General features: G+C 42.8%; 1 protein-coding gene across 2 annotated transcripts in view; it reads right to left on the bottom strand.

Annotated features, from left to right (window-relative positions):
• LOC122770797 (guanine nucleotide exchange factor VAV3) overlaps positions 1–15598 on the bottom strand; it is an 85961-nt gene extending 70363 nt beyond the window's left edge. For both annotated transcript variants that reach the window (XM_044027916.1, XM_044027925.1), the window contains exon 1: positions 15205–15598. In XM_044027916.1, coding sequence (XP_043883851.1) covers positions 15205–15411 — 207 coding nt within the window. In that variant the 5' untranslated portion in view covers positions 15412–15598. The remainder of the gene's footprint in view (positions 1–15204) is intronic.
• Between the last annotated feature and the right edge of the window lie 4309 nt (positions 15599–19907).

Below are 19907 nucleotides of genomic sequence, written 5' to 3'. Positions count from 1 at the left end.
CCTAAAGCTGATTATTATTTTTGCCTCAGTTTGGTCTTTGTGAGTCTATTTATATTTAACCCTGAGAAAACAGAGCATTAAAGGCTGCTTTTTTCCATTACTATGATAAAACGGCTATAAGAATGTGTGTCTTATATTGGGTTTTTTTCAGCATTACCTAGGCAAGCTGATGAAATTATTACTTTTTTTTCATTTTCACCAATTATAAAAACACACATGAGCAAAATTTGTTTAATTTAGCTCACTATCACACACAAAAACAGATTAAATAGTTTTCAAAGCCCGAAATTGTAAAAACATGTATTCTGACACTGTAAACTTCCATCCATCCATCTTCTACCGCTTTACCCTCCACATGAGGGTCGCGGGGGGTTACTGTGCCAAGGACATAGGACAGATCGCCAGTCCATCACCGCCATTCACACATATGGTCAATTTAGAGTGTCCATTTTACCTAAACTGGAGAACGAGGAGAAAACCCACACACACACTGGGAGAACATGCAAACGGGTCGCGAACCCAGGTCTTCTTGATGAGAAGGCAAGAGTGCTAAATTGTAAACTTAATATATATAATGTATAATAATATAGACATATATTATAACAGTGTCTAAAAACCATAAAGAACATATTACATTTGTATGTCAAAGCATGTCATTCCACAAAAGTCTCTCAAAAATCAGTCTATGCATGCCACTGAAAAAATAATCCTTCCTGTCCAGGATCTGTACCACATGAGCACTAAGGGTTAGAAGTTACTCACTAACTTTACCCTGTCCGAAGTACTTTAGGTCGTAACGTGGCACGCATGATGGAACTGGTAAGAGGTGACATCAGTGCCAGCACTGGCACAACAAACCCGGCGCCGTATGGTTGTGGCTTGTGTGTTTGAGCAGTGAAGCGTTGTGGCTGAGTCAGACCATGGAGCAAGGACAACAGCACACCAGTGCATACAGAGGACTGGAAAAGAGATCTGAATCAGCAAAGCAGCCGCTAAACAAGCAAAGATACTTTAATTGGATGTTTGAAAAAACGTGTTTTAAGTACAGTAACTGCATCAAAAACACAACGTGACCACCTTTCAAATATGTTTCATAACAATCTCTCATTGCCATCACCCTCTCCTTCTTCTTTTTCTTATTGGCTAACAGATTTAGAGGAAGTGAATTTCATTAGCTGTTTCCTGTTTCTTTAAAAAAAAAAAAAGAAGCATCACCCAGTCTGTGCTATTAGCATGTGGAAGCCGGATGTGATCGTGATTGACAATCTGTCAGTGTCGTCTTTAAAAAAAACGACAAAGAGCAGGGGGCAGGAGAGACAGAGCAGACGGCAGAACCCATTCCGTTTTTTCCCTAACACACCTTCACCCCTGTGGTCCCCGGTGAGATCTGATTTGTCCGTACATCAAACACTTCAGCTGAATTAGGTTTCACAGTGGCCTTAACAAGAACCAGAGAAGTCCCCCAAGCAGAGCGCTCCAGATAAGAGGCAGCGCAAAGTAGCAGGCGAGCGGCGAGTGAATAATATTCAATGTTTACACTTGTTCACATCACTTTCTTTTATCACGCGGGTACATCCTGTCTGCCCCGGAGTCTCTTGAGAGTCCCACAGGACCTCAGTGTATTATCTGAGGGAAGCAGCTTCACAGAGACAGCGTCCCTGGTGCATTGAGCTGAAGACAGAGAACCGTATCCAGCAGAGAGGAGCAGAATGAGGCAGCTACACTGTCACCTTATACCATGACTGAGGTGAACGGCCTCGTGTGTGCATGTGTGTGTACTCTATGTATGTACTAGGTTATAGAAAACGGTGCTCACTGTTACTATGGAGTGCACTTTTAAAGCTGATGTAATGAATCAGGAAGTATCACTGGAAAAATGGTCGACATAGCAGGGCGTTTTTCCGATCATCGGGTCAACTTTCACTGGACATCCTGAGGTCAAGGAACATGTCACTGACATTAGACTCCAAAACTTTTAATCCTAGTAGCAGTGTGACATTTGCGCTTGTGTTTTCTCATTATATTGATGTGAAGCACATTGGGTAATGTGGGTTAGATAAACATTGATTGATTGACTGTTGAGTTTCATCCACAGGTTATTTAAATATGCTGAGATCTTGAGCTCCTCTCGTCAGAAAGATGAACGTCAGATGATCAGATGATGTCTGACTCTCTTTTACGCAGGGCGTGACGGCTCCAGTGCTGATCTGCTGCGTTCAAACAAGGTTTTGCCGAGGATCTGCTGTTCAGCTTTTGCCATGTTTGACACTGAAAAATCCTAACACATACTTTTAAATACATATGTCTGTGTACTGAAATAAAAGCCAAGACTCTTCAGCCTTGCATCATCCCACTTGCACATAGTGTATTTCACAATAAATCTTTGTGGAATGAGAAAATAAATGTAATCGGGGAACTGAAATGCTTTTCTCGGGTTGATTCGTAGTATTAGGTGTAGTGAAAGAGTCAGTATGAGCGCCTGTGCTCTCTCTGAAGTGTCCAACTTCTTCTTTCACTCTTTTTTGGAATCTCATAGGTCAAAACCAGCCATCATGCTACAAATTTAGTCGTGAGGCTGTAAACAGAGGAGCAGAAAAGTCGTTCTCTCTCAGATTACTTCATTTCCATTTTGCTGAAACATTAAATGGACATAATAATGTCGTAAATCCTGCCTACCTTTAAATTGTGTTGAGGTAAAATGCTATCTTTGTCTCTAATCCTTGGCCAAACGCGACTGTTTCATTCAAAAGAGTTGACACATCAGCCAAATGAGCTGTTTTATCCTGTTTCCAGTCTCTCTGATAAGCAGCTACTGGCAGCGGCCTCATGTTTAGTATGCAGAGGCGAGACTGATCCCTGACTACTGTAACTTCCTTTCTGAATGCTGACAACAGGCGAAAGCGGTTTCATTCAGAGGAAGACCATTAAATGTGACTGACAGCTACGGGAGAACGAGAGATCCGAAACCATCACGAGTGGAACTCGCCTTTCACGCTCACAGACCCGGAGAGGTGTGTTATTATATCAACCAGCAGCAAAACATTTATTCTATCACAATCAGTAAAAATGACAATCAATTCATCGTATTTAAAAATGCTGTGTCTAAGATTTTCTTGATCAGACGTGATTAAAAAAAAACGATGATACTGATGAGCTAAGACCTTGGAGACCTGGACTTGGAAAGTGGATAATTGTATTTATTATTTTACTCTATGAAACCTGCAAACCACCTCGTTGTGTACAAGAAGGAATTAAGGAGCGATTATGTTGCACCATCAAACAGGAAACACATAAAACCAACAGAAAGAACATTGCGTGGAGGATTTCAACTCCCACCTGTGCACTTCATCTCCAGAAACAAACCATCTGGAATATAAAGCAGAAGAAATATCCCTTTAAGACAGGCCATCTCACTCCTGTGCTTTTCATATGAGCCCTGTCGTGCTCTGTATCCACAGTAAGTGTCAAATATCCAAGTCAACGCTCCATAGCAACAAGCTGAAGCTTTTTTATGGGCCCGATGTGTATTGTGGAGCTTAATAAAATCTTGTTCTCCTATAGATCGACACAATGAAACACAGCTGGGGTTTGCCTATCTCCCTGCTTAAAGCTTCCTGGGCATCCATTAATGGCAATCAAATGGATGAGTCTCTTAAAGAGGAAATTAAGGCCAGTACAAAGAATCTAATTTGGTGTTTAAAAGCTTTTTCTCTTGTGCTCAGTCAGAGCAGCGAGGGAGAGCCAGGAAGGAAGATACAGAGAGAAGAGCATGCAGGGAGTGAAAGGAAGAAATCTGTTTCAATCAATGTGCTCCAGCCAGGCCACAACCAGTGACATGTCACAGTCCAAGAGATCAGGTGACGTACATGTCACGTTGAAGCTTTGGTCAGCTGCAGAAACAGGAAATGGGAGGTGGAACGTAGACAAAGGTCTGCTGACACTGACCAAACCGATGCCCTCTTTCAGCTTGACACCACAGTCCCAGCCAGGGTGTTTTAATGGATATTAATGAAATGCTGTCAAGATAATGCAGCGGTCAGCAGCTTTTTTTAAATCGTGGTAACAGTTTTCGTAATAATTCCTTCTCGTTGTGATAACATCTGCACCAGACTCAAGGGTACATGGGTCAGATTGTGTTTTCCAGTCTCATTTTCCAGTCACTTTCATGACTCTGCATATGTTAGCTGCACAGTGATCGCCTCTCTGTCACCGTCCTTTTTGCCCCTTGATTTTCCAAGTGCTGCCCCTCCTGCTCTTTCCTTCAATAATTGTGCCATATTACACACACACAAATATTTACTTTTAAGTGAGTTAAAACACTCAAATTATTAAAACTATATATGATTAGCACTCAATTTTTCAGTTCCTCTCAGCTGTGCTCAAAGTCTTTTTCACCTTATTTCTGAAAGAAATAAAGAAAATTTTAAGTAAAAAAGAATCAGCACAAATGATCCTAAAGAAAGACATCCAGGGCTACAATGATTATTTGATTATTAATCAATTACTAAATGAATCATCAACTATTTTGATAGTCAATTAATTGTAATTTTGAGTGTTATCTGGTGTTTCAACATGTTAAATGTGAATAGTTTCTGGTTTATTTGCTCCATATAACAAAACTGAATCATTTTGGTTTGAGGACAAAACAAAAAGGAACATTGTCATTATTTTCAACATTTTACAGACCAAACAAGTACTCGATTAATCAAGAAAATAATCATCAGGTGAATCAATTATGGAAAAAAATCATTAGTTGCAGCATCATCATGCTAATAATTCTCATCTAGAACGATTCTAAAACTCATGGAAACACAGCAGCAGTGAGCATAGAAGAGTATTTAGTAGCTAAAGAGCCAAATATTACCTTAATTAGATGGTGGAGGCCAAACACAGAGCGAAAAAAAGAGAGAAAACTGAACAGTCAGGTGACCATAAAGGTCATTCCTTATAAATGCTGATGTTACATGTCTGCTGCAGGCTCTCCAATGCCAGTGTTGTGTTTGTCCATGAGTGGCCATAAAAGTATATTACAGCAAGTTCATTCACTTCCTGTTCCTGCAAGATGACAAGTTTTCCATCTCCAGTAAAAAAAAAAAGAAGAAAGAGAGAAAAAGAGGCAGTTCAGGAGGAAGAGCATTTCTTGTAATGCATGACATCTAGTTAAACCTGCCCCAGATGCAGGTCCAACACACCTGATTGAGATGAACAGCTCGTCATTGGGCTTCTGCAGAGCTGTTCATCTGAATCAGGTGTGTTGGAGCAGGGCAACATCTCAAACATGCAGGGCAGTGTTCCCTGAGGACCAGGGTTGGGAAACACTGGACTAGATGATCCAGTCAAGACACAAATCCCGGGAATCAAAAGAATTAAGAATAGGTAGTAATACAACACAAAAAAACTGTGGATGAAGTCATGGCTGAGAAGTTATGGTTCTAAACAAACGTATGTAACATCCGCTCAACTCGCTCTCATTGGGTATTTCGGGGTTCTGCTCACGCCGCCCAATCACTGTTGAGTCTTAAATATCAACAGTATGAAATCAAGGAGACTCTGATGTGGTGTTAAAAGGCACCCACGATTGTCAGAAGAGCCAGATCAGGACCGGAATCTGGCCAAATAATCCTCTAGTGTGGGGCAGGTTTAAATGAAATGGATCATGTCACTGAGGCAAAGACGAGAAGAGACTCCCTTACTAGTTTCCTGCCCAAGTCTCTCGCTGAAAAGTCAAGTTGTTGACACACTATATTTTAGTTCATGAATCTGTACAAAGTGCTAATTAGTGCGCTATAGCGGAGCTAGTGGGTGGATCTTCTTTTTTTTTCTCTTTTTTTTTACCCCAGTCTTCAGTCTTTGTGTGAAGCTAAGATAACAAGCTGCAGGCAGAGTAGCCTCATGCTATATTTATCAATGCTACACAAAAGACTTGAGACAGTGTTCGCTATTGTCACAAACTTGTGTCAGCTCTTTATATGGCAAAAATTCTTCCTCAGTTCCACTGTACGTGCTGGTTCACTGCCACGTTGTCCTTATATTCGAAACATAGACACGGTTCATGTAAGCTGTGCTTTTTCTGCTAAAACAAAACAAAAAGTGGCATCAACAACTGTCTGTTTCGGCTGCTCGCGATGCTCAGTGTCAGCACTGAAAAGATCCCTGACCACGCTGAAACAGCAAAAGTGCATCGCAGCCATCTGGACTTTTGTGAACACGACACAAAACAGCCGGCCACGTCTTTTTTTTCTCCTCAAGGTCGTCCGACAACATGAACATATATAAAATTATAATATTAAAGGTTAATGAATTTTTGATCGCTGTGGGAATAATACACAACGCCTTATATGGACGTCCTGGGTGTGTGTGTGTCTTCATAGATCGTATATTCAGGCTTTAAAAAATGCTTCTTATGTGTTGAACTTTGAACTTTGTCGAGTCAAAGTTGTGATTCATTTTATATTGCATTTTTAGTAGCGATATAAAGTAGCAATAATTGTGCAGAAGTCACAAAATAGAGTGTAACTTCATACAAATGAGCCAAGTGAACTTTGAACTGTGACATATTACATAGCCAAACTTCACAAATTCAATCCAATTTTATACATTTTCAGTACTTTTAGTGAAAATTCTTTTTATTTTCATCAGATCGCCTATAGATTGTGCTGGAAAAATGATAAAAAGACGTTTTAAGTACGTTTAGTAAAGGAAAAAAGGCGAAATGCTCTGTTCTGAGGGTTAAAACACAAAATCACATCTGTTTCTAATGAGTGATTTAGCTCCTGAACAGAAATCAGTTGCATCCACACTGACACACCTGAAAATCACTTAACACTTAACTGTCCCCCATGCCTCTGCAGTTGTTTTAGATTCCAAATGTCCTACTAACAAGAACATTAAGAGCAAGGATTTCCGTTATGAGATCGATGATGAGGCGAAACTGAAACTGAAAGTAAATGTTAACAGCCTTTCGTTCACAGCTGTTTTCTTGTACACTAAAATGGATTCAAACCTCTGTTTTTGAAATTGGAAAACGCCGGGGAGTACGGCGGATGTAGCCTAATTCATATAGTTCTGTCAATGAGGCAATAGGGGAAAACACCAGCACCGTACCACCGCTGTACTTCCCCCACAACACCAATAAGTCTCTCTGCGGGCATTTTCGATTAAATCCTTGTTTTAACCCCAATGACCCCCCCCTCCCCGATATTCACTAAGCTGATGCCACCACCCCCGCCCCGAATAGACAAGAGAATTGAATTAGTATTAGTGTGTGAGATATTTATCTCCTTGACTGTGGGAGCATTTTGTAAGGGTAAAAAGGGGCTAAGGGTGGATTTGAATATCGCTTAAACTGAGTGATGCATGCATAAACGTGAACGTGTGAATGCACAGACACTGAGGCATGAATGGTGAGTTCCTCTTTCCTCCTTTCCTCCCTTCGTTTTTTGCCTCCTGGAAGACGGTGTTTGAAAAAGTGTGAATAATGCGGCGCTGTGCTGCATGAAAGACGACCGTGGACTGGTGTGTGACTCATGTTTGTGTATGTGTGTGTGTGTGCCTCTTCAGACGTGACTTTGACTTATAAATTGTCCTGGAGGACGACACAGCACTTGAGTTGATAAATTGAGGATTTGTGCCTCCAGAGTTCCCACAGATTTTCATTTTTAAAAGGACACACTTCAGTCTGTAGAATGATATACAGAAAGTCGCGTTTTGGTTTCTTTCTCCCTCTCTGCCTCCATAACACATATAAGGATATTACCATTTCCACTAGACAACAGTCATCCATCACTACCACTCTGGGTCGTTCAGTGCGAGACACCTTATACGTAAGTGTCCCTGCAGGATAGGACGCAGGGTCAATAATCTGCAGCAGGCGTCATCCATTCCCGTACGGTGTCTTCTTCACGCAAACACAAACAAATTGCATGAATGTTCCGCAGACATATAGGTTTGTACGGGCTGTTTGATGTCTGCTGCAGACTGTGAGATCTCGGCTATCGTACAGGATCGTTACGAATCACACCGTGCATCATAGTTACTGACACCTACGGAATCCGAGACTACGGCGACTATGTGCCGGATGTAAACAGCAGAAGAAGAAGAATAAAACTCCATATGTGATGGTCACTAGAACCCCGTCCATAAACCGTATAACACCTCTGGAACAACCTACCACATGATCACATCAGAAACTCAAAAGTCACCTCTTCAGACAGGCTTATTCACTCTCATAGACTCTTACAGCTTCAGTAGTGATGCTGTTTCTTGTATTTTATTGACACCTGCATTTTGTACTGTTTTCATACTTTGTACGGTGACCTTGAGTGTCCTGAAAGGCACCTATAAATAAAACATATTATTATTATTATCCTAAATTTCTCAGATTTTTCAGCTCTTTACATGTGAATATTTTCATTGAAACTGTTTGGGAAACAGTGATCAACATTTTTCAACATTTTATCGACCATTTCATTGATTACGGTGGCTAGTTGCAGCCACGAGACCATGCCACTGGCGTTTTTCCAACCTCTCTCGCAGTATTCTGTAAGAAATCACCACCATTGTCTCACATGGGGCGTCTTTCAGCCCCAAATCGTACAAAGTCGACCAGGCTTTACAACCACCTCGCTCGACTCCGGGTTTCCCCTACAATGAACCTGTCAGAAAAGATTGCACACTAACACACACTCTGTGCCGCTGGCTACGTCCGTGGTAGTAAGTCGTTATCTCCTGAATAAACATGTACGACTCCAGACAAAGCAAAGCATAATCATTGCCATACTACCATACTAAACGGGGTGATACTATCATTGGTTTCACCTTGTTTTGAAATGTCTCCTCTGATGTGCGTGTAAGAAAATGCCACTTGAGATGATAATAGTTTGCCAGTAAAGACAATAGACTGTATTGACTTTCTCGGAGCTTTCACAGCACTCAGCAGTGATTAACTGACCACCCCCCTTCTCTGTCTCACACACACACACACACACACACACTAGAGCAGAGTAACATAATAAACATCGACTGCAGGAACGCTCTCTACCTCTGAATATCACCTAATAAAATCAGCATATACATTATCCATGCTTTACTGTGCACTGGAGCAGAGCCTTTACTGGTCGGCTGTGGGTGCAGGCCCGTTTCCTTGGCGACGGAATGGAATGAAAGGTCACATGCACGAGTGAGACGCAGCGCAATCGTTGCGTCCACGTCGGCGGACACGTGTCATCGCAATGACACGGTGGGAAAGAACCAGAGCGACTCCACTCTCTGGATTTGTAAGACGGGTGAGAAGGCTGCATATCCTGTGCAATGTGGTGTTCTCACACTGACAGGTGCAAATCCTTTCTACGCGACGAATTTACGAGGGCAGCCGAGCAGCAGGAATACAGAGGGAGTCATCACAGGCCTCGTAAACTGCATAGCAGCCACATGTAACTGGTGGTATTAGTATGCAAACGCAGTAATGTTAAGGATCAGTATGCATGTGACATGTTGTATGTGGCGGTATCTGACCAAATCTGATATTTCCATATTTCCTGGAGCCTTATTGTTCCCATAGAAACAACACAGGAAGGTATAGTACATACTCTACACTTGTGTTCCTCTGAGCGTCATCCTTGGGCATTAACAAGGTCAAATCTACATGATAAACAGTATGAGCTTGTTTCCATCCAAACAACCAACCTGAGACTGCACCCCCTGAGTGATGAACTGAACTAGTGGTAGATACAAGCTTTGGGTAACAAGATAACAACAACGGTTGTTAAGAAAACAAGGGAATAGTCGGCGAATAGTGAAACAATGATTCTGTAGCCAGTGTGAAAAATACACGCCAGTAGAGTTCACCTCACTTTCTTGGTTTGTCGTCACGTACAGTCACTTTCGAGAACAAACCCACATTTGGTTTTAATCATTCATAATTACAACTTGATACTAATCCCGAAAATCAGCCCTCGTCGTATCAGCGTGCATTTGAGACGCCTTATTTTGCAGCACTGTGTAGCTGCAGGTTTTAAAGTGTGTATGACTAAGTGTGTGAGAGAAAGAGTCTGGATTTGATTTTGTAACTCTCGCTCTCTCGCTCGCTCTCTCTCTCTCTCTCCCACGCTGTCTTGAATTTTGTCCTCGCGAGTGAAGCGAACGCCTTTGAAGACTTCACTGTGTGAGCCCCAGCTTTTCTCCTCACTGCTTGACACCACAGAACAAAAAAAAGTGTCTCGGGCTTTATGAAATAAACATACGTGCCATGTATAATGCATAATGGCATTATTAAAAAAGCTGAGGTCTCCAAGAGTCAGGTTAAGGTCGGTGTAGAGGTAATAGAGCTGCCATCACCTGTCCAGTATCTGCATAACCTACAGTAACATCTGATGATGTGTGACTTCAAATATGCTCCAAAAAGCCTGAGTTCTCTGTGTGCACTAGCCTGTATTCCACAAATCAAAAATAAACAACACAGTGGCATCTCTTCATTTTCCGCTCTCTGCCGACGCTCGTTACTCGCGCTCCGTCCGCCTCGTACTCTTGCTTCCCAAAAAATGACGACAGAGTCTTTGAAGCCGACTCTATGAGGCGCTAAGTGAGGAGCGAGGCGGCTTCACTCTTCATTGAGTTTGACATCTCGGTGCTTTGGTCTGAACTTGATCAAGCGCATGTTTAGTTTCACTTCCTTCCTCTATTCCATTTCCTGATTTCCTGTGCACGTCGGGGCCTCGCGGCCGCTCTGTCACGGAGCGCTTCAGCTGCTCGTCTCATTATGAGTCCGCGGCTTGATGGGGGAACAACGTTTCTCACTTCTGGTCTTTTCGAGATATTTGTATTTCAGTTAATGTGCAATACAGATAACACTGTTGAATGGATGTGTTTACATGGCAACACTTATTTTGGCTGAAACTTCTCATTATAATGTTCAAACTAGTTGAAAAGGGTGACCTAACAACACCGAGCGTATCGCTGACGACACGTTTGCACGAGCGCACTCCGCCTCTCCGCAGTTACAGCGCGACAGTTATCGGTGATATCGGAGAAATTCCAACAGTTTCGGGCTGAGAATTTGCACGTCAACGCCGACCAATGTGGTTATTATGGTAATTTCACTCACATTGTTTTGGGAAGCCGGAGAATCAGTGTCTCAGTTTTGTTGTACATGTACAACTGTAGTGTTTTTCTGAATAAACCATAGTGTTTTTAAATTGTTAAAACAGTATTTTAGCATGCATTAAATTGTAAATAACCAGATATTAGACGTTATTCTGGAAAAATGCAAAAGTACTTAGTTGCAGGACATTCTCTGGTCCTTTTATGGTTAAAATAAGCAACAACAACAACAAAAGCCCAGATGGACATTTTGAGGGTTAGGCGTGAAAGGGTTAACTGATCTTTCATTGTGTTTTTGGACATTTCCCCCAGCCCTAGTATCAGGTCACAGTAACCAGGCTGCTCCTGCAGAGGATCTACATCCTAACCGGGCTTTACTGCTATGTCTCTTTAGACAGTTTTCCCTGGTTCTGCAATGGGAAAAAAAAAGAAGCATTTTATGCCTCTTAAAGTAGGCGCAGGAGCCAACACAAGCCGAGTCTGAAAGACGTGTGCAGTCGCCTCGGTACAAACGGAGATTCAGCACAATGCCAGCCCACATGTTTTGAGGAAGAGAAGCATGGAAGGAGTCCACTAAACCATGCAGCCGCTGATTATGTGGCACTTTCTCCTAAAGAAGAGCAGCAGTAGCTGTGGTTGAGCTATGTCTAGACTATGTAATTGGTACATAAGCGGCCTGTAAAATAATGATCAAAGGCGGGTGAAAATGTCGCTTCTTCGCGCTGATCGCCGGCTCCTAGCGGGAACCCTGAGAACCATTTTTACAAGTTGTAAACTTCCGCAAATTCCACGTGTACATGCACAGAATAAACATTCGCCAGCCTGCGTGCGCTCGCGGCACTTGCATCAGTCCTCGTCTGTCAAAGCGGCACCCGTCGTATAATTTCATCAGCAACTAGGGGGATTGTTGCGACTGCCGATTATTGTACTGCTTTTTCATCATGCACACGAGCACTTTGCTGGCTCTTTGTTTCCCCCGACTGAGTCCATTCCTCACACAAATACGGCCTACGCACAAATATCGTCGCAGAATGAGAAACAGGCCGCCCTGAAGCCAGCGTGACACATGTGGACCCTCCGGAGCTCCTAATGCAATGGGTTTTAATTACGCGGCAAACGCGAAACAAACCCCGCCATGACCCTTTATGTCCACAGAGATGCGTCTATAGAGGCCAGACAGGCTCCTTTGTAGCCCTGTTCCTTCACTGTCTTTGTCTTCCTGTCTCATGAGTCCCATGGGTGAGGCCACTGTGGCGTCCCATGTGTTCACACTGGCCAATGATAAAGTAGCTGCCACGGACCTCATGAATTATGCAGGACGGGGATGCAACTCCACCCTCAGTTATGTTAATGTCACTTTGGGGGACACAGAGGGAGGAACTGACGCACATGTTAGAGGACGGCTTTGGAGTCGCAACCTTCAGGCCGCAGGTCTTCGCAGGACCAAATTGGGAACTTGAACTGAAACACTTTTGATTCACTTTCAATAGAGCAGTATCAAGCATATGTGGGTCCATTTAATCCAAACACTACTTCGGAGCTCAAACAGAGCTATCGGACAAGGTTGTTCTCCACGTTGTGAGGGAAAATTCGAATCTCAAAGCCAACTTTAAGTTTAAGTACGCTCATATTCTTATAACCAGACCTGGTGTTCAATATTAACAGCCATAACTTAGGATAAGACACAAACTAGGCGCCTTTCAAGGTTCCTTCACTAGATACCAAGGCGCCAGACATCTGGACCTGATACACTGTTTCAAGGCTTACTGACTATATGTATCAGACCTGGCACTCTGACATGAGGCCTTTCTGTTCAGATGTTCAGGCATTTGTCTCAGTTCTCCTGTGAGATCTGATCTCATCAGAAGATAAAGTGCACCCAACCATGGCGGACATCGCCGTCACTGAATCGCCGTCACTTTGGCAACACGAGCCACGACAGACACAGCTCTGCTGACCTCCAGCACCAAGCATCGCCAATCACCAGGTATTGACTTCTCAGAAGAACAGTGCATTTAAGTGTTTATGAGTTAGTTATATCCACTACACTAAGGACTTTGGTCTTTTCAGGAAGTACAGGGTGCACATGTAGATGCTGATCACTTTCCCACTCTTGTATTGTCACTCCAACAAAGACTTGCGATGTTTTTACTCAATAAAAACAGTTTTGCTGCATGGACAATAAAGTGCCTACAAATACTACATCTAGTCTCCACACAGAGACACATGTGGGTGTGGAGCGTTGTTGCTGTTGCGGTTATACTGTCTATAATAGTTTGGTGTTTTTGCAGGTAAAATCCTCCGGACAGGATGTGATGCACTTGACAACTCTGGGGTTTTCGCAATAAAGAAAGACGACCCCCTGAAGCTGCTTTACACAGTTTAACCTCAGTTGTTAGGCAATAATAGGCAAAAAGAAAATGATCTCCCACTTAAATAGGCTGACGATCCACGATGATGAATGACTTTAAAAGAAACACTAACAGCCCTGACAGTATTACTTGTGTATGGCATATCCTCACATGCACTTTGTAAATATACAGTTTAGTGCGTAAGCCTACAGCTAATTTACATCTGAATGGAGTTTTATCACTGGCTCACAGTGAGTAAGTCACTCAGCCATGCATAAAACAAACTCGGCCTATAAATAACCAAGGCCAGGCACTGAACACCCTAATACATAACGTGTCATTATGTCACCGGCTGACAGTAAAACCCTGAACTACTGCTGTCTGTCTATTTAGTAATCACATTGTTCAAGCATAACTTCTAAAACTTAATGGACTGTCCGGCTCCTCTTACAGCCCCAATCCAGTTTTGTCCGAGGCCTCCGAGTAAACAGATCCTTCGACGGTGGATTTCCACTGCTGCTGATGATATTACAATCCTCCAATGTGCTTTTTTTTTTTCGATTGTCCACCTCAACTGCGGGCGGCATCATATTGACCGCACCACTGTGACTTTGACTTTGGTTTAGAGCAACACAAAACTCATAATTGGGCCTCGGATGAGACCTTTAGATCCCTTACATTACGATACTGTAGTGCAGGCAGAATTTTCATTTCTGAAAAACAGGTAAGGTTTAAGGGGTTAAGATTAATTGGTTAAAGTCGAGGCTGTCCAAATGAATGGAAGTCAATGAGAGTCCTCAAAAGGATAGCTGTGCAAGCCTGTGTGTGAGTCTACAGCATGTCTTTGTTGTCACTGAGCCAGATCCACTGTTATGAAGGTGAATATTAATCTGGCCGTGGCTCCGGCTGTCCTGTTACTGAAGCAGATGGTAGCTCACAAACAGGAGCCATGTGGTCACATCCATCGCTCCATCCATGGTCATTTGGATTCTTTTTTATTTTATTTTTTTAAATGAGTCGTACAAAAAAAGTACACAATTACGAATTGGTAAATGTTGTGAGATGAACCCACTTTCCTGCAGAGTAATCCTTACCCTCCCTTACTGTGTCTGCATCACCTGTAGGGGGCAGATTTAGGAGCCAGAGCACATAACGGTTCAGTGATGCCCAACAGTGTCTCTGAGTCACATTTACTGCAGGTTACTGATTTTAACGAAGTGAAAAATATAAAAATATGTCATTTCGGCTCGTTGTGTAACTTTGAACAACGCGCACTATGTCCAGTTCGGTGTCTACCAAATGCCGTATAATTATTCAGCAATTTAGTCTTTACTTGCTCACTTTCATGTGTAATCAAGTGACAAACCAGATAATAAAGAGCTCATATTAATGGTAAGGAGCACATCGTTTCATCGGCATGTTCTTCACGCACAAGTAGTGACTGAATAGAGTACAATTTCATCTACTGGGAGTTGAAGACTTCACATTTGAGCGGATTTTCCGCCGTCAGAATACAGTGTGGGAGCTGATTAAAAAAGTTGAAATGTACCAAAAATCAAGTGCTATTTTGTGGCTCATATGAACCCGAATTTGATCTCCATCCATCCTTGTTCATGATACGATTCGGCGATGTTCTAGCATGAACGTCATTTTACTGACGAGCAAAACAAACTTTAAACTGAAAGAATCCTGACGAGATCTGGTTTCTTCCCTGCACGTCGGAGCAGCAGCGGGTAAATGAGCGCTTGTATCTCACCTGTGACATCTGAGGTCTGAGGTTGATCTCCTTCAGGTTGATGGACTGGCCTCTCAGGTTGTTGAGCAGATGGCACAGCAGGACTCCATCCCGGAGCGTCTGGGCCAAATCGAATACCTGCGCGGACTCCCATGTAACCCGGTGGTTGACTGGTAGCACCTTGCAGTTGATCAGCCACAGCGAGCATTGCCTCCAGTACTCCATCATGATCGAGACTTCGGCGAGGACGAGCGAGGGCAGAATGTCTTGTTATAATTCTGTGCGAAGCGGGACGAACAGCTGACAGCGCGACAGTGCTTCTCAGACCGCGTCCATGTTCACTCTGAAACCCGGACAGGAGGAGCGGGAGGGGGGCCGGCGGACAAGCAGGCAGACGACCGCTTCAAAGATGACACTCCGGTGCACTGAGGCTGTGGATGGAGAGCACCCTGCTCTCGCTCTCTCTCTCTCTCTCTCCCCCTCTCTCTTCCCTCCCCCTCGCCTCGTTCCTCACCTCTTCCGCCTGCCACCCACAGACCGCCTGTCTATGTGCTGTTGTCACTGACTAAACACTGCACAACATAACAGGGACTACAGTATAGTTTAAAGGCAATATTCATATTCATATGAGAGCTTTTCCATAACCAGGGGATCACCCACTCCTGATGACAGTCCACACACATATGGAAGAGATTAAGGGCCACAACAATTGAAAGAAAGAAGAAATAAGCATGAATTCTGAGATAAAAGTCAGAATTCTGAGGTTTTTTTCTCACAATTCTGATTTTAATCTCAGCATTCTGACCTTTTTTCTTTCTTTCAGTTTTCCTTTTTACATGTGGCCCTAATACTCTTCCTTACTTGCATGTTGTATGTTCAGTTTCTGCTGAATATTACACACCAGACCTTTAAATGAACTGGTATTGATCATCGTCCCGTCAAAGCCCGAGTCTGGTTCTTTTTTCTCCGTCACGTGCAGTATCAAATGAAATAAAATGACTGCATGTTTGGACGTTTTTTTACAGTCTCTGAGTCATAATTGCAGTCGTAATGTTGCAGGTTTAATTAAACAGAGTGTCAACGATATGCTCTATAACAGGGGTGTCAAACTCATTTTTGTTCAGGGGCCACATACGGCACAATGTGATCTCAAGTGGGCCGGACCAGTAAAATAATAGCATAATAACCTATGACTAACAAGAACTTACAAAACATGACATTTCTTGAGATTTCAACAATATCATGCCTAAATTTACTATTTACACATCACACTGGGTCTATAAAGGCACAATCATTTAGTCACAGGTATCTGGAAGTGAAAAATATTGCATTTGACATTACGTTTAGATTGTAATCGTGGTGTGAAATTTCAACAAATTCATCCTGTGGGCCGGATTGGACCCTCTGGCGGGCCGGTTCTGGCCCCCGGGCGGTATGTTTGACACCCCTGCTCTATAATGTGTCATCAATACATCTTCAGCGATGTGTGATCAGCTGTCAGTATCAATGCACCGAGGGTATAATATAGCTTTCACTGCGTATAGTTTACATTCGTGCCATGTGTGGCTTCATGCTCTGCTTCTGTGATGCATCTTGGATATTCCTGACCTTTCATTTGCAGGAGTGAATCATTATGGGAGGAAATGGCGTGCGTGTGTGTGTGTGATCTGCACGCACATCATACGTGAGAGGTGTCGTTGGGCACAGTTAGAGCTCGGTCTCCTGATTTTGCCTCTGTATTTGATTTATTGTTCGACAGGTTTGCTGGTTTTCGTGGTCGGCTGAAATCAGCAGCGTTGTGCTTCCTCATTTTGAAAGAAAAAAAAGGATGTTTGGCGTTTCCAAGCCATCGTATAACATGACACCGGGTTTAATGTATAATCCTGGGTGAGAATATCTGTATGCTCTTTAATGAAACGTGTAGAGTCACTTCTGTTTTTGACTTCTTCTGTCGTTAACAGTGTCCGCCCACATGACGAAGCATTGCACGCTGTGATTGTGTCCGATTTAGCTCATACGGTTTAAAATGTCTGTTATACACACATTCACTTGTGTGCAGCTCTGAGGCAAATGTGGTAACTGTGACTTACTTCACTGTGTCTGCTTATAACGACTGAGCCAGTGTATGTTTTGTCTGACGCTGGGTTTTTTCCTCTTACTGCTCCCGTCTGTGTGGGTGAAAAATGTCTTCAGATTTAGATGCACACTGACTTCCTCTGCTTACACTTGGGCTTCAAACGAACACCAAGGGTTTGATGTACAAGGTCCCTTTTTTGATTTCCATTTTTATACTTATTCTTAATGAGTTTTTCTTTTAAAGTGTAGTGTAATCCGCCTTAACTCAGCTCAACTTTGTGTATAAGAAGTGCTTCAGCATCATAAAACAATATACATTTGAAATAAATGGATGAAACAGACTATACGACTGGAAAAACTTGCAAAAACGCAGACGGGAGCGGTAAAAGCGATGGCATCAAATGTTTTTTGGAAACATCACAAGCCAGGAAAGCACATGTGTGTAAAAATTAATAAGTAGGCTACATATACTGTGCAAGTCCAAGTGCTGCTAATCACATTAAGAGTGAAACATGAAGATGCATGAACACACAGAATCCAGAAACGATTGGAAGACGGAGAAGAACTGAAGTCTCGTTTCTTTTTATACATGGAAATAAGATCTACCGACTCTTAGATTTGCAGAGGAAGGAAACTGACGGGGGGGGAAAAAAAAAATCATCTGCACAAAGAAAGTATGTCGATGAATCACTCTGTACAGAGTGCATTTACATACACAGACTCAACACAGGCCTGTGCAAACAATAGTCCAAAAGATTAGTCTCCAGCGTTTGCAGCTGTAAACACTGGCGCTGTCCCGGATTCCATCGCTCGCTCTGCATCTCGGCCCCCGTCGTGCGTGCGTGCGCAGATGAGTGTGATTCTGTTTGTGTGCGACGAGCAGAGCGATGAGGGTTCTGAGTGTGTGTGCGCTTCACGTGTGGGAGTTAAGCTCCGTGTCCCAGTGGGGGCACAGACTGGATGCCGTGGCTTCATAGTGCAGATGACAGCAGAGGTGGCTCGTGGCCGGATGCTGCGTGACATGCCTCTCAGGACCCTTCTCCTGTTTCAGCTTCCTCTCCTGAACTGGAGGGACAGTCATGGCAATTATCAGCATTCCCCTGATTAATACTGTACAGGGGAGACACACACACATGCACTCGTGGAGTACACCATATCATTTCAAGGACTGAGGATGTTCTCTCGTAGCTTTTCTCTGCGGCAGCCGTACATACACTACATGAACTGAATCATTACAGCTTTACCATGAGGTCTTTGTTTAAAAATAGCATCACACAAAATAGCCCTATACTATAGACCGGTGGTTGTCTAACCTTTTATACCACCTGAGAAAATACTGAGCTCTCGAGGTAACACCAACGTTAAAATACAGTGGCGTAAATAGGCCGAGCAAAGCCAGCTCTCTCATCATCCTCCTCTTCCTCACATATTCTTCACACACTGGTATAGTGGAAATAGATTAAGCTGCAGCGAGAGATAAGGTGACTCTAATTATTATTATTCCCCATACCCTGGTATCTACAGCAGAACAGTATTTCTGATTTTCCTCCAAGAACCACCAGAAGAAGCTCGCGTACCACTGGTGGTGCACGTACCCCAGTTTGAGAACCTGGTGAAAAGTGCCTTAATTGCTCTCGGGTTTCCTTCAACACACACTTGGATGATTTCTGGGTTATTTCCCCTGGAATCTGAGCAGCGCTTGAAGGTAACGACTAACCACGTCAGCATCCAGGAAACAGCATGATTATGTCTGGGCACATATGGCAGAAACGATGGTATTGCCAATATTTTTTTTTTAATTATTGTGTTAGTGTCACAGCAAGCAAGGAAGCAAGCAAATAAAAGTGGGACGCTAAGGATAAACACAAACAATGAGAGAAGGGAAAAAATGTGAGTACATCAGATTAAATCCAAAGGTTTGTAAGAACAGTGTTTGTGTCCGTCAAAGTGTGTAGACATCAGCGCACATATCGTTGTTTTTATTCTGAATGAACGTCATTCTTAAAAATGTTACAAGCCTGGCTTATTTAGGAGTTATAGACTGCAAGTTTTCAATGTGCAAATGTCAACCCTAAGAACATGTAAGAGAAATTACAGTTAAATACAGTGTTGATACATCGACTGACAGAGTGACTCTCTCTCTCTCTCTGTCCGGCCTGAAAATGGTCTGTGAAGCATAAAAACAAACGGTGCTGCCAACAGGTCGGGTGATAACGAGCTGTTTCATTTCCTTCCCATCATTTGCTGTATCTTGTCCAACACCATGCAGGGGTCATGTGATAGAGAGCAGACACACGACACCGCTCATTTACCTGAATAATCTTCTATTGTGAGGCTCTGTGTTGCGTTTAATTTCATTTTAGTTTAATTATAAATGTTGCACATGTTTTATTAATAATAATAATAATAATAATAATAATAATAATAGTGTGTCTTGAATGATGTCTCTATTTGTTTGTGTCTATTTTATTACTGTTCTGTCCCAGTGATGTTGTATAGTTTTGGAATTTCAATATCATATTCTGTTCTTAGGGCGACACTGATATATCGGTGCAGGGACGACGGATAAAAATAGCCTCTTGGCTGACTCTGGCACATTAATAGAAATGTTTATCAATGTTGTATTGTTCCTGTTTTAATAAACCTGT

The sequence above is a fragment of the Solea senegalensis genome, linkage group LG1, assembly GCF_019176455.1.
Source record: "Solea senegalensis isolate Sse05_10M linkage group LG1, IFAPA_SoseM_1, whole genome shotgun sequence".
Taxonomy (NCBI): domain Eukaryota; kingdom Metazoa; phylum Chordata; class Actinopteri; order Pleuronectiformes; family Soleidae; genus Solea; species Solea senegalensis.
The sequence above is the reverse complement of the archived record's forward strand: the minus strand, read 5'-3'. Positions and strand labels throughout refer to the sequence as shown.